The sequence below is a fragment of the Leptonychotes weddellii genome, chromosome 12, assembly GCF_054177405.1.
Source record: "Leptonychotes weddellii isolate Sample4059 chromosome 12, ASM5417740v2, whole genome shotgun sequence".
In the NCBI taxonomy this organism is placed as follows: domain Eukaryota; kingdom Metazoa; phylum Chordata; class Mammalia; order Carnivora; family Phocidae; genus Leptonychotes; species Leptonychotes weddellii.
Window position 1 is genome coordinate 63,542,830 of NC_138380.1, and position 14,723 is coordinate 63,557,552.

The 14,723-nt window shown below is 38.9% G+C and overlaps 2 protein-coding genes and 1 pseudogene across 7 annotated transcripts in view; 2 read left to right on the top strand and 1 right to left on the bottom strand.

Annotated features, from left to right (window-relative positions):
* Positions 1-2,274, bottom strand: part of GNGT1 (G protein subunit gamma transducin 1) — a 65,847-nt gene extending 63,573 nt beyond the window's left edge. For 3 of the 5 annotated variants that reach the window (XM_081800529.1, XM_081800530.1, XM_081800528.1), the window contains exon 1: positions 1,713-1,852. In XM_081800529.1, the coding sequence (XP_081656655.1) occupies positions 1,713-1,795 (83 nt within the window). In that variant the 5' untranslated portion in view covers positions 1,796-1,852. Of the gene's footprint in view, positions 1-1,712; positions 1,853-2,191 lie in introns of those variants that run through there. The other 2 variants (XM_031027743.2, XM_031027741.2) reach the window with 2 other exon arrangements.
* On the top strand, positions 1,789-5,803 carry TFPI2 (tissue factor pathway inhibitor 2). 2 transcript variants are annotated; one of them, XM_081800527.1, is made up of 5 exons: positions 1,789-1,925; positions 2,227-2,472; positions 3,348-3,527; positions 4,924-5,094; positions 5,460-5,803. In XM_081800527.1, the coding sequence occupies exons 1-5, from the start codon at positions 1,838-1,840 to the stop codon at positions 5,534-5,536; spliced, it is 762 nt and encodes a 253-aa protein (XP_081656653.1). In that variant the 5' UTR covers positions 1,789-1,837; the 3' UTR covers positions 5,537-5,803. The 2 variants fall into 2 exon arrangements, with proteins under 2 accessions (XP_081656653.1, XP_030883600.1); XM_031027740.2 differs by having other exon boundaries at positions 2,227-2,412.
* A 6,757-nt stretch (positions 5,804-12,560) lies between these two features.
* Positions 12,561-14,334, top strand: LOC102745956 (tubulin polyglutamylase complex subunit 2 pseudogene; annotated as a pseudogene).
* Positions 14,335-14,723: the final 389 nt, after the last annotated feature.

Here is a 14,723-nt window from a genome sequence, read left to right on the forward strand (position 1 = left end):
ATTCATTTTCCCAGTGCATCATGCAATTTCCCAAAATTGCCTGCTCTAATTCAAAAGATTCCTCTTTTTTGGGGTGCCTGGGTGGCTCAGTCATTAAGCGTCTGCCTTCGGCTCAGGTCATGATCCCAGGGTCCTGGGATCGAGCCCCACATCGGGCTCCCTGCTCAGTGGGGGGCCTACTTCTCCCTCTCCCACTCCCCCTGCTTGTGTTCCCTCTCTCGCTGTGCCTCTCTCTGTCAAATAAATAAATAAAATCTTAAAACAAACAAAAGATTCCTCTTTTTATATGAAGCAAAAGATGATCAAAAAGTACCAGCACCTGAGAACAAAGAACAGAAGTGACAATAGTCAATGCTAAGTGACAAGTCTGAATCAGTCCTTGAATTTATTTTAGTCCATATGGGAGATATATTTAATCACATTCAGAAGAATGAAAATCATATTCAGAAGAATGAAAACTTGAAGTTGAAGTAACTTTTCTCCTGAAAATTGAGAATATTAAATACAACAAGAGGAAAAAAGGGAGGAAGACACAGTCATCAAGAGAATCCATTAAAATGTTCGCCAAAAATAGCTTCAATATTTCATGTGAAATCCGAGCATAAATAATTTGTTTTGTATAAAGAAAAAAGTTAGACTCAGGCTAATATGTCAGAGGAACAATGAACGTTAATGCACTGACAATTAGGAAATGTGCAGGAAGGGATTGATCTGGGATCCCCTACGGCCACCTTTCTATGGACTTTCATGTTCCAGCTCAAAAAAACATAGCCACAATACTTACACATAGCTAATGGGGGCGGGGGAGTATAAAATGGTATAATCATTTTGGAAAAGTGGCAGTTTTGACCATTTATAAATATTTTACCCAAGAGTAATAAAAGCTGCATGTATGCACAAAGCAGCTTTATTCATAACAGTCTCACACTAGAAACAACACAAATGTCCAGTAACAGGACATTTGTAGTACATTCATACATTGGAAGAATGGACTCAGCATTTAAAAGAAATGAACTATGCAATAACATCGTGTGTCTTTAAAACAGGAGTGGAGCAAAAGAAGTACAAACAATACACACTTTATGATTCCATTTGCATGAGATTCAAGAACAGGCAAAACCAATCTCCTGTGATAAGAAGTGGTTGCCCCTGCCTGGGATTGGGAGGATTGACTGGGAAAGGGTATGAGAGAATGTTCTGGTGTGCTGTAAGTGTTCTAATTCTTGATTGGAATGGTGCTGTACCCTTAAGATATATTATGAGCCTTTTATTAAATTAAATCTCGATTGAAATATGTACGTATGTATACATGTAAATAAATACACATACTTAAATTTCTAATCGAATAAAGGAATCTATTGCAAGGAGCCAGGCTCCCCTCAGTCCACTGAATTTCACACTTTGTCTCTGCCCTTCAAATACTTGGACTTCGTGCTTTCATAATGGAGTGATGCTGCAAGTTTGAACCTTGTGCAATCACCCCCAGGTCATTTTCCTCTAGCTTGCCCACCATCACCGACACAATGCCGCATCTAGTCACTCTGGCCAAGACAGGAGAAAGTTTGGGAGGCAGGTTCAACTTGGTGGGGAATTCCTCTCCCCCGCACACTTTCCAACACAGGGCTGTGGGTCACAGCCTGTGGGGCATGAATCAGCCTCCCGGGCTCCGCACAGGCACGCTCCGCCCCGTCCGGGGTCGGGAGGACACTCACCCTACATAAAGCAGGCACCCACCACATCGGCACCCAGGCTGCCTGGAGGCTGGACTCCGTGCACCCTCTTCCCGCCGGCACATTCAAGGAACGCCTCGCCCCGAGGGCCACTCAAACCGGACAGCATGGACTCTACTCGCCCCCTCGGGCTGTTGCTTCTGCCGTTGCTCCTGATGGGGACCGCGCTGGGCAACAGTGATCAGGAGGCGCCAGGTATTGGCGGGTCCGGGACCCCCTCTTTGCGCCGGGCTTCCACCCCGCAGTAGGCAGCGCGGGCGCTGCGGCTGTGGGGTCCCCTGCACCCGCTCTCTCCGCCCGGCTTTCCCCGGGCCCCTGTTGCACAGGGCGCGTCTAGGAGCCGCGGGAAGAGATCTTCGTGCCGAAGTTTGTACTTTCTCTCTGGGCAAACCCCCCTGGGCTGGGAAACGGAGGGACAGAAGTCCCTGGGAAGCCTCTACCTTCCCGGAGACGTGGCTCACCTCCTTCCCTCTCTCGGGCTCTCCTGCTCCTCCAGAAGGAAACAATGCAGACATCTGCCTCCTGTCCCCCGACGTGGGGCCGTGCCGGGCCCGGATCCCCAGTTACTACTACGACAGGTACACGCAGAGCTGCCGCATGTTCTTCTACGGGGGCTGCCAGGGCAACGCCAACAATTTCGAAACTTTGGAGGACTGCAACGAAGCTTGCTGGAGGATAGAGAGTAAGTGGCCGCGCTCAAGCTCAGAACCCTTGCACGGCTCCTTACACAGAAGGGCTGCTAGTAAATTAATTTCCCAGATCCCATTTTCCGCAGTAAGTTGTAGCCTGCATTTTCTCAAACATTAAGTAAGGCTAACTTGTTATTTCCAGAAAGTAATCACAAGTTTACATTGGCTAACAAATTTCTCTCCTAAGTGGCATTTATCATAATTCAGTGTCCGCGCAGACTCAGGGCAAGAGTTCACCGTAGGGCATGATGATGCAGGGGTATGATGTATTATTGGGTGCCACATAGGTACTTTTCTTTATCACTAGTTCTAAACCTATGGTTTTTATGCCTCCTCGAGAGAACCATTTCCTCGTGTCAATTACCCATCAATCTGAAATACTTTCAGCGGATTTTATTGTTAAAGTGTGATTTAGCTAACTGTAACTTTTCCTTTTGTCCCCTGACACCCAAACTTGTTTTGGGTTAGTACAGGGATATAGTAGAGATTCATGATCATGGTTTCTATTTCATTTTAATCATTTTTATTTATTAAGGCCAGTAACAAACCATGGGACTTTGCCATTCAAGGAACTAAGCCAAGGAAAAATGTGTATGTATTCCTGTGAATAAGTTTGATTAACTTCATATGTAGAAAAATCAGAACACCCTGAGAGAACAGAGAGAATTTCCACTGAATTTGGCTGACTCAGGTCTGGAGCCACTATTAAAAAAAAAAAAAAGAGCTGAATAACTGGATTAAGGAAAAGTCTTTTGGGGATTTACTATCCCAGTACTAAATGTGATACTGTTTTCTCCTTAGTTGTTTCTGAAAATACAGTAAAGTTTTGAAGTAATACTAAGTACTACTTACTAAAAGCAAGTAATACTAAGTAATACTAAGAAAGCTAATTTTTGACTAGCATTGTTTTATGCCCTCCTTTTCCTAGAAGTTCCGAAAATTTGCAGGTTGGAAGTCAGTGAGGGGCAGTGTGGAGTGCGCACAGGAGAGTATTTCTTCAATCTAAGTTCCATGACATGTGAAAAATTCATATCTGGCGGGTGTCACAGCAATAAGAACAGGTTCCCGGACGAGGATACTTGTAAGGGCTTCTGTGCACCAAAGAAAAGTAAATACTATTTTTATGGGGTTTCTATTTCATTTCTTTAAGATCTTAGGGTGAAAAGATCAATAATTTGATGTATAATTAACATGCCTTGTGTTCTGATGATTTCACATACAGTAGGATATCAGTCCTACTCTATATATGTGCCCTGTGAGGGAGTATTATTATTTCCCCGTTTACATATGACAGTACAGGCTGCCAGAGGTTAATGACTTGCTAAGTTCTCAGGGCTAGGAAGTCTCAGGGCTAGGAAGTTTTTGCTTCCTGTTCTGGATTGTTTCTTTAGAACTATTTCTCATTTACTTAATTTACACATAAAAATTACAGTATTCTGGGGGTGCCTGGGTGGCTCAGTCAGTTAAGCATCCAACTCTTGATTTAGGCTCAGGTCATGATCTCAGGGTCCTGGGATTGAGCCCTAAAGTGGGCTCCATGCCCAGCGTGGAGATGATCTCTCTCTGTCTCCCTCTTGCTCTCTCTCTCTCAACTAAATAAAACCTTTAAAATAAATCACAGTATTCTGAATGCCATGACCTCAGGGTTGTAAGGAATCACTGTGTATAGGAGATGGGGGAATATATACAGACCTCAGATGGTGAATCTTGATAATTTCTGTCTAAAGTCTTCAGCTAGATTTCTGCATCCTTTAGCAACTGCAAACTGCAGGACAAAGACCTCTCTATCCTTCCTTTTTCCGCTCCGATTTCTTATCTACATCCCCACCCCCTCAGTCCTGAAATGATGGCTTACTTGGGCAATACTTTTGTAGACAGAGACAATACAGACATTTTCCCCAGGCACAGCGGAGACACACATACCCAAAGATATATTAACTTAACAAGGAAAACTTGCTTTGGCAGAGATCTGAGGAAGCTCTATAGCTATACTGTGTGCAAAAGCTTGTGTTAATGAGGAGATGGTTGTTGCTTGTGTTTCCTTAAATTTTTTGTATAAAGGTAAATGTTCCAGTGCCTACTTGGGAATTACATAAATGTATTCTTGATTAATGATGGAAGGAGAGCTGACAAAAACATTTAAAATAAACCTACCAACACAAGAAGGTTTACTAAAGCATGTCATATATCAATCCTTGAAACCCAGCCGATTTCTACCTGACCATATCTGTTTCTTGGGTTTAATTTCTTAACACATTCAAATGATACAAGGACATAGCTTCAGAAGAAATTCTCTCCCTTTATAAAAATTTTAGAATTAACAAACTAGAGCATGTAAGCTTTCTTGAAAATTGAGACACACTTTTTAAATGGTTTAGTATGATATTTTGAATTCAGAATGAAGCTTCAGTGGGATTAGATTTTCTTCAGTTACTTCAGTAATCATCACAGTTTATTAATTTTGGTATTATTGCATTTCTAATTTTGTTTTCCTTTTCATCAAGTTCCGTCATATTGTCACAGTCCGAAAGATGGGGGACTATGCTCTGCTAATGTGACTCGCTATTATTTTAATCCAAGACACAAAGCCTGTGAGACCTTCACTTATACTGGCTGTGGAGGGAATGACAATAACTTTGTTAACATGGAGGCCTGCACATATGCTTGTATAAAAGGTAGGTTTTTTTCTTATTCAATTTTTAAACTAATTTTATAAATAATTCATAAGCAAAATTATATTTTATATATCCATGTTCTTAATAGCATATTGCCATTTCTAGACCACTTCTACATAAAGAGCACTTTAGTACTGATCGATTTGGTTAAATGCTCATACTGCCTAGCTCCCACAGACCGTAACTGTATCCTTGCCTTTTAGAGGTAGAAAGTTACTAACTTGAGTGGATAGTGAGTAAAACTGACTTTATAATCATTAAAAATAGTTGAGGTGAGTGTGTAAGCATCTTGGAAATGTTGATTATTTAAAGTGAGACTATGGACTGGAGATATATGATATTTATTTTTATTTTGTTGACTTTAGCTGTGAGGAAGCAAAAGGATAAGAAGACGCCGAAGATTGTCTTTGCTCATAGAAGGGTGAAAACTTGGAAGAAGTAATTTTAACCTTTTTTCCTATATGTCATCTTGTGGAGCTATTGCCTCTATGGTTATATCTGAAGAAGAATATGGTGATATGGGGAAATGAATCATTAATGATTTATACACCAGTTTTTATTGCTACAGGTTACTTTTTTGTGTATTTTTACACATAACTAGCTGCTATTCAAATGTGAATCTATTATTTTTAATTTACTGTTCACATATATTTTAATGTAGTTGAATTCTTGCTGTGCATAAGATATAAAAGCAAATATGATTCACCCAGTTCTTGGAGTTGTTCTTCATGATTTCAGAAGGTGATAGTAACTGAAAAGCATGAGACAATATAGCCATGTTCTCTTAACACATATGATCATAAAAAGGACCAGCAAATACATTTTATTTTGCATTTAAAAGTTGGATTATATTTTAGGTCCAAGGAAACAAACTTGCAGATTTACCAACACTTTAGAAAATATTACAAGTGCTGTTATATAGACATGACTAACTTCTTTATCTACTGTGTCATTTAGAAGATAATAACTTTTTTGAATAAGAAGTTAGTAAATTTATTAAAATCAGAAATGCTTTCTTCTGGGGATAAAATTCTCTCTATCTACCTTTCCACCCATCCATCCTCACTCACATGTATATATTTGTTTATACATACAGATCTTACATTACTTCCAAAGATATTTAGATTGGAAACCACTAAAATTGTTAAAATTTTTGAACTGTTCAAGGCATTCACTTAAATTACAGACCATGAATTTAGTAATTTAAATTCTACTAATGAATTATTCTTGATAAATATGATCATTCCAGTTAAAGTTTTTTCTTTTCTCTGTAATAAGAATATTTTTAAAAATTCCTACATTTTCATGGCAAGATCAATATATTTAAAATATGCCCCCAATCTAGCAAAATTGTAAGCGCATTTGCCCTTCACTTGAGCAATCCCTCTTTTAAAAATCTATCCCAGGGGCACCTGGGTGGCTCAGTCGTTAAGCATCTGCCTTCAGCTCAGGTCATGGTCCCAGGGTCCTGGGATCGAGTCCCGCATTGGGCTCCCCGCTTGGTGGGGAGCCTGCTTCCCCCTCTCTCTCTGCCTGCCGCTCCCCCTACTTGTGCTCTCTCTCGCTCAAATAAATAAAATCTTTAAAAAAAAAATCTATCCCAGAGGTATTGTGACAAAAATACAAAATGGTATATTCCTGAGGACATTCATTGATGTATTATTTGGAAGAATCAAAAACTGGAAACAAACCAGATAATCATCAGTAGGGGATTGAAGAAATGGATGAAAAATGAGCAAAATATCTATATGTGGATATCATCTGATCCTCAGAATACATTTTAAAAAAGGGTCTAGAACAACATGAATAAATACACACATCACAGAGGACATAAAGATACTAAAAATAGTTACCTACAGCAGGAAGGAGGAAACAGGATGGGACAGGCATGGAGATAAAATTTATGTGAATATACCTTATTATATACTTGTGATCTTAGACCATATAAACATTTTGCATAATAAGAAAGCAAAACTAAAAAGAATAGAAAGCATTCCTTCTACAACTGAAAACAAACCAAAACAATTGAACCCAAATGAATATCAGATAATTGCCTAACTACAGAGAGAATACGTAATTATTTCTGGTGACTTTCAAAGCCAGTATTTTGACTATCTTTTAAGGGATATAATCTAAGGGTCAAATAAATTGTGAAGAAATCTGAAAATACGTTTAGTAGTCTTATTAGTAATATTGATATTGTTATTTTGAACTTACATAGAATGCTACATTATACTATATATTCTGTAAGAAAATATAAGAATTTATTTCTTTAGAAGTCAAGATTTTCAGTGTTAAGAGAAAAAGTATGAAATTAAGAAATGAAGAAAAAATCTTTAACTTTTAAATTGGAATATAAATATTAGCATGAAATTAAAATTTATTTTCTCTTTGGGAAAAAAAAGTATTTTCCACTCTCTCATTGAAAAGTCCTTGAAGCAATGACAATCCAGTAAGTACACCTCCCATTCAGATTGTGGTCTCTAAATATGATTTCTCATTAAGAGGAACCAGGTCTCTTAGGAGAAATCACTGAATCCAGGTCTGGGACAGGAAATATATAAGATGAACCTGGGCCATCTATTCCAGATAGCAAGAAGCTATTTGAATCATGTCACAAAAACAGGAGAGTAACATTAATGTTGGCCTTTCAGTGATCTAAAATGAGGCAAGATGGGGGCGCCTAGGTGGCTCCGTCGTTAAGTGTCTGCCTTTGGCTCAGGTCATGATGCCAGGGTCCTGGGATCGAGCCCCGCATGAGGCTCTCTGCTTGGCCGTAAGCCTGCTTCTCCCTCTCCCACTCCCCTGCTTGTGTTCCCTTTCTCGCTGTCTCTCTCTCTGTCAAAAAATAAATAAAATCGTAAAAATAAATAAATAAATAAAATGAGGCACTATGAACATCAAAACAAATAATGACTGCAATATATATAGATATATAAAAATGAATACAAAACAAGTTAATAATTACACACACATACACACCTCCTTAGTCACTTTTGGAGGTTGCTAGGGCACTCTCTCATTACTTTGAAAAATGATAAATTAACAGAAAGAATAAAGCATTTATCCTTTTTTGTTTATCCTTAAAATTATACCAGGAAACTAACTAGTATATGGAAGCTATTCACAGAAGAATCTCACCTACCACATGCACTAAAAAAATGTGAGAACATAGCTCTAATGAAAGTATACATCTGGGTAATGATCATCTGTGGATGCTAAAACCATGGCATGAAAGGTTGATGGAGAAATTAGGCTTATGTCTCTGAATCCATGGATAATTTTAACATTAATAAAAATGTGCCAATAGACATTATTTGCTTCTTGATATGATGCAATAAGTAATGCACACCTCCTCCCCATGAAGGAATCTTGCAGAAAGAAAAAAGAAAAAATTGAACCAGAAGTTAATCAAACTTCTAGATCTCACTATCATATTGCCAGATCATGAGGCAATATTGGGGATAAAGGCACAATTTACAAGAAACCAGGGAAGGTCAATCGGCCAAATCCATAATGTTGGACACTCTATAGGACAGATACGTTAGGTTCTCCAAGAAACCAATGACATTTTTTTTTTAAGATTTTTTATTTATTTATTTGACACAGAGAGAGAGAAAGCACAAGTAGGCAGAGAGGCAGGCAGAGAGAGAGGGAGAAGCAGGCTCTCCACTGAGCAGGGAGCTGGACGTGGGGCTTGATCCCAGGACCCTGGGATCATGACCTGAGCCGAAGGCAGCCGCTTAACCGACTGAGCCACCCAGGCGCCCGAAACCAAGGACATTTTTAAAAGGAGTGGGAGGAGTGCTTTCATAGCTTCTATATGGGATGTAACCAAAAAGCAGCATATCATTAAAAGGTTTTTGTTTGAGTAAGGCCTGTATTTGGACTACTTTTGGTGGTTTTTGAGAATGATTACAACAGAAGGATCTTATGTGCTCTGGGATTGTCCAGTGAGTGATACAGAGCCTTTGGGAATTCTGGGGATTCCTCGTGCTACAGGGAAGCTTGATTTGGTATTTGCTCCCTTTAACTCCCCTGCAGCCAAAGACCTCAGGAGATTGCTCAGCCTACATTCAGGCTATAGCTGTAGCTGTCTGTTCAGGTTGGGTAGGAATTAGAGCCTCTGGAAAACAATTTTCTAATACCCCAAACGTCTGCCATTTTATTTTAATGAGGAAATATATAAAGCTGTCGTAGGTCATCCTGCAGTCTAAGGGAAATTCCTTCTTGCCACAATCAGCCTGAAGACAAGTCACTGCTGTGGTTTTACCAGACAGACTGATTAAAAGGAATGTCTCATTGTGGGACACAAAATGACACAAAAAAGAATGGGCTGGCTTTTAATAAAATAGTCTTTTATTGAAAAAAAAATTACTCGAGACCACCACTCATTCCTCCCCTATGCACACACACTGTCACATGTTGAACCACAGAAACTGCAATGGAGCCTTTAAGATTGCCTGGATCACAGTATCTCCAAGTATACATCCTATCTCTGCCGACAGTCTTGTAGACATTTAGCTAACGATATTATTCAGTAAGAGAATGTCCTCTGGAGTGTCTGTCCTTGTATTATTATAGTAGCTGCACAAGCTTATCTTTATAGGCTTCATGTTTCCAGTAAAATATCGGTCTTGTGATAAAAATAAGCAAAGGTAGAAAAGTACAGCTTGTAGTTTTAAGATATTCTTTGTCTAGATATTCTGTTATAAGTCTAGAATGGAGGCAAGCAAATGTGGGAATCGGATTCATCCCAAATTACTTCTCCCTTCACTCAGTATTCAATTGGTCACCAAGTGTATGTATTCAAGTCTACGCTAATGCTGCTATCTTATTCCAGGAAAATTAATACATTCTCCCAAGTTTCCTTCCTGCCTGTCTGCTCCCTATCCAGTCATCCACACTGATGCCAGAGTAATCTTTCTGGAAAAAAAAAAAAATCGTATTGGGTTACTACTCTTAAAACTCTTCAGTGGTTTCCTATTGGATCTTCATGTTAACTGTCAAAGTTCCTACTGTGCCATTTAAGTCTTCTTACAAGTGGACCATGACATTCCTCTCCAGATTTATCTCCCCCCATTCCACCATCACCTGTAAGCTACAATTCAGTTTGCACTAAATCATGGTCAATTTCCAAAGAATGTCATACTGCTTTGGTTTTTTGTAATGTAGTTAACAAATTTTGTGTATGAGAACCACCCAGGGAGCCAGGCATAAGGCAGGGTCCTATGCCCCATGCCCCGGAGTTTTGATTTAGTGGGTTTGAGTTGGCAGAGATGTACACTACAATGACTCCAGATGATTAGGAGGTATACTTGTGTCATACTTTGAGGAACACTATTTTATGCCAGTGTGAGGTTTTTTTCCTTTGAAATGAATATCGTTCCCTCCTTACTATCCTCTTGATAAGCTGAATCTTCTGGTTGGCACAGCATTCCTTGGCCTACCTCGAGCAGACCTGACCATGTGCCCTGTGGGTTTGCCTGTATCTAGTACAGCTTCCCAGTTGCACTAATACAGCACTTAATTATTCTCCTAGGAGTTTTATTGTTAGGGTGTTCAAGTTTTTCATGCAAAATTGATAGATTATATTTCGATTTTAAAATGGGTTATTATACATATTGCATACTGTATAAACATTAAAAGTATATAAAAGGATAAAAATAAAAATAATCCAGAATTTCAGCACTAGATGTTTATCAACCACATTTCTGTTTCTTTGAAGTGGAAGTAGCTCAGTCAAGAGGTATAAACATGCTAATGGTCTCAGAATGTACTGACCAATTACATTAAAGTTATATCAGCTTATCACCATCTAAGAATCTAAGAATGCAAATGCCCAATACATTGGGTTTTAAAGGAACAGAAAAACGAATCACTCTTTGTTACAATAAAATGGTATCTCATCATTATTTTAATTGGTATTTCCAGGATTATTATTAAGGTTGAACCTTTAAAAATTTTGTTTTCTTCCATTAAAGGTTAATACTTCCCTTTAAACTTAGCCTAAAATTTTAAACATAAAAATAGAGCTTAAATTTTACAATTTAATCTTTATCGTGAAAGGTTTCAAATGTACAGAAAATTACAGGAAACTAGTATAATCAACCCAGTTTAAAAGACATGATAGGAGGGGCACCTGGGTGGCTCAGTCGTTAAGTGCCTGCCTTCAGCTCGGGTCATGATCCCAGCGTCCTGGGATCGAGCCCCGCATCGGGCTCCCTGCTCGGTGGGAAGCCTGCTTCTCCCTCTTCCACTCCCCCTGCTTGTGTTCCTCTCTCACTGTGTCTCTCTCTGTCAAATAAATAAATAAAATCTTTAAAAAAAACATGATAGGAGTTTGCCAGATCTGTTTCAGGCGCTTTTTCTATTTTAACAGAGCTCAAGACCCAAAATGCACCTCTTTCTTATTTCTTCTCACTTTCATGAGAAGCAATTGCTCTCCTGATGTTGGAGTGTATACTTTCTGTGCATATTTCAATGCTTGTATTATAAATATAATAACCCATAGCAATATGAAGTATCATTCTTTGTGTTTCAAAGTTACTTATATATGGTGTCACACCATGTGTATCCATTGCCATCATGCATTTTTACTATTATGTTTTGGATATACCCTATAAATCCATATTGTTTCATGAAGATCTGCTTCGTTTATTTTCTAGTATTCCGTTACATAAATATAGCACAGTGTGTTCATTTCCCTGTTGATGGCTATTTAGTTTAGTCCCAAATTTTGGTTATTACAATATTTATATACATAGCTCATTGTACATATACATGTATGTGAAAGTGAAATAGCTAAAAACATATTCATTTGACCTACTATATTTTGCCAAATTGCTCTCCAAATATTTGTAGCCAGCAATGTATAAGAATTTATATTTCTTCAAGTTTTTTTTTACAACATTGTGCATTACTGAAGTCTTTACTGCCATTCATATAAATGAGAAGTTGTACTTCATTACTGTTTTCATTTTTATTTTCTTGATTAGTAATGGGATTGAAAATTATTTTTTTCACATTTTATTGGCTATTCTTCTATAAATTGCCTCTTTATACTCCTTTCCCATTTTTCCAGTTTACTCTGTGTCTTTTATTATTAACATGTATTTTTTATGCATCCTGAATAAGAATTCCTTGTTATATGATTTACAGATACCTTCTTCTAATTTGTGGAAAAAGTGATGTTATTTGGTTTTTCTGCCTGTTGGATTATGATGTTACATTACTGCATGAAGTGTCAGAAAGCTGGGTTAATTTAACACTTTCTCAACTCTTAAATTGATTATGTGACCTCATTACAGGAAAGCAGAGAGTGTGATATTTGTGCCAAAGTCCAGGAGATCAGGAGATATTTCCTCAGTAAAACACAGTAACATTTGAACAAAGAGATAAGAAAGGTTTTATGTACAATAAGAAATATTATATTGAATATAAAAAGCAATATTGGAAGAAATATTGGCTAAGAATTTCTCCAAACTAATTAAAACACATATGACTACACATTCAAGAACCTCTATATACCCCAAACAGAATACAAAACCAACCAAACAAAACACAACTAGGCACATCATAATTAAACTTATGAAAGCTAAAAACAGACTGACAATCTTTGCATACCTAGAAAAACAGAGATAATACCTCCAAATGAGCATCAAAAAGACTAATGACTGACATTTCAACAGGAACTATGGATGTCAGAAAATGAAAGATTAACATTAAAGTGCTAAAGGAAAACAAACAAACCCTGCAAACCAATATTCTATATCCAGCAAAAAATCCTTCAAAATCGAAGGATAAGTAAAGATGTTTACAGTTAAACACAGCTGAGAGAATTTGTTGCCAGCAAATCTGCACTACAAGAAACACTACCGGGAGTTCTGAAGGAAAATGATCCCAGATGGAAGCACATAACTGCAAAATGGAATGAGAGCACTTGAAGATGCAAACATGGAAAACTATAAATGAGCTCAGAGTGGGACGTGAGCCATGGCGGGGATGCTCCCCCAGGCTGCAGCAAGCTGTACCAGGAGAAGCTGACCCTGGGGATCACCTGCAGCCTAGAATCTTCACCAGGTGTGACAGAAGTCACTATCTTAGAAAAGCCACCTGCTGAGTGTCATATGATTTCCTCATAGGAACAACAACAACAACAAAAAAAAAAACAAAAAACAAAAAACTGTGTGCTACCTGAGAATGTGAAGTATTTTTACCTGATGACAAATGGCTTCCGTATGACACGGAGCATGAAGCTTGATGAGCACACCATTCCACTGGGCAGCATGGCAATTAACAGCATCTCAAAACCGACTCAACCCAACCAGTCTTCTGTGTATGCACTCCCTAATGCACCAACTCTGCAGACCTGGAAGTTGATGCACTTGGAGCCAGTGAGAACCAGCCAGAGAAGCCTCACTTGGATTCTCCCAGTGTGGTTTTTGAGCTGGATCCTTGCAATCTGAATGGGGAGGTTGGCCTTGTCTACAAAAGAGGAAAACCAGCATTCACGAGACACCGAGATCTGGTTCCTGGACAGAGCGTTATACTGGCATTTTCTCATGGCTACCTTTACCACTTACTATTGCCTCCTCATCATGCACCTGGGCCTGTCGCCGTGGTAGTATGCCTTCACCAGCTATGGCATTAGCTCACAGGCCAAGCAATGGTTCAACCTGCATAAACCTATCACCTACAACCCAAACCTGCTTGCAGAAGAGACCAACTCCTTTGTGAACAAGCTGGATCCCAGCAAAGTGTTCAAGAGCAAGAACAAGACCTTGCTCCCTAAAAACAAAGGGCTTATCCAGCCTGCAGTTGGCCAGAAAGGGCCCTCAGGTCCTCCCTCCACCTCTAAATCCTCTTCTAGCCCCAAAAACCCTGTCCAGAAATGAGCATCCCCACCTCCCAACAGCCCCAGAGCAGATGATTTCCATGCACAGATGGCCCAAGCCTCAGATTCTGTGTGTGGCACCCAGGCCTCTTCCTATCTGAGTGAGCCAAATCCTAGGCCTTTTACTCCCTTTGGCATTAGCCAGGAGTTCAAGGGCATACTCAGGTCTCCCTTGGAGTCCTTTCCTCAGTTCCTGCCCCTGAAAGCTGTGGAACTTGTTTAAGTAACTAAATAGATCTGTTAAGAACTTTCCTCTCTTTCCACCCTCAACCCTCTACACCCTTCAGCAGTGATTAGAGAAGTCCCCCAAAGAAACCACTGGTTTTGAGCCATGAGGCATTGGAACTGTGCTGTTCAATTGGTAACCACTAGCCACATGTGGCTATTTAAACTATATTAAAAATTCAGTTCCTCAATCACATTAGGTACATTGTGAGTATTCATGTGGCTAGTAGATTCTATATTAGACAACACAGAGATAATGGAACATTTCCATCATCACAGAAAGTTGTGTTGGGCAGCACTGCATTAGAATATTTTCATGCTGCCCTTTCTCAGTTTGTTTTTGTTAGAGAATGGGGATACCTTAATTTGATGGGCCATAATGTTCCATGAAAATTCTTGAAGATACAATTGTATATGTTCTTTTTATTTTTATAAGGAATTCTCACTCTACTCCTTTTTAGTTTCCTACAGCTTATTGTTTCCAGTAAAAAAAAAAAAAAAAAACCCA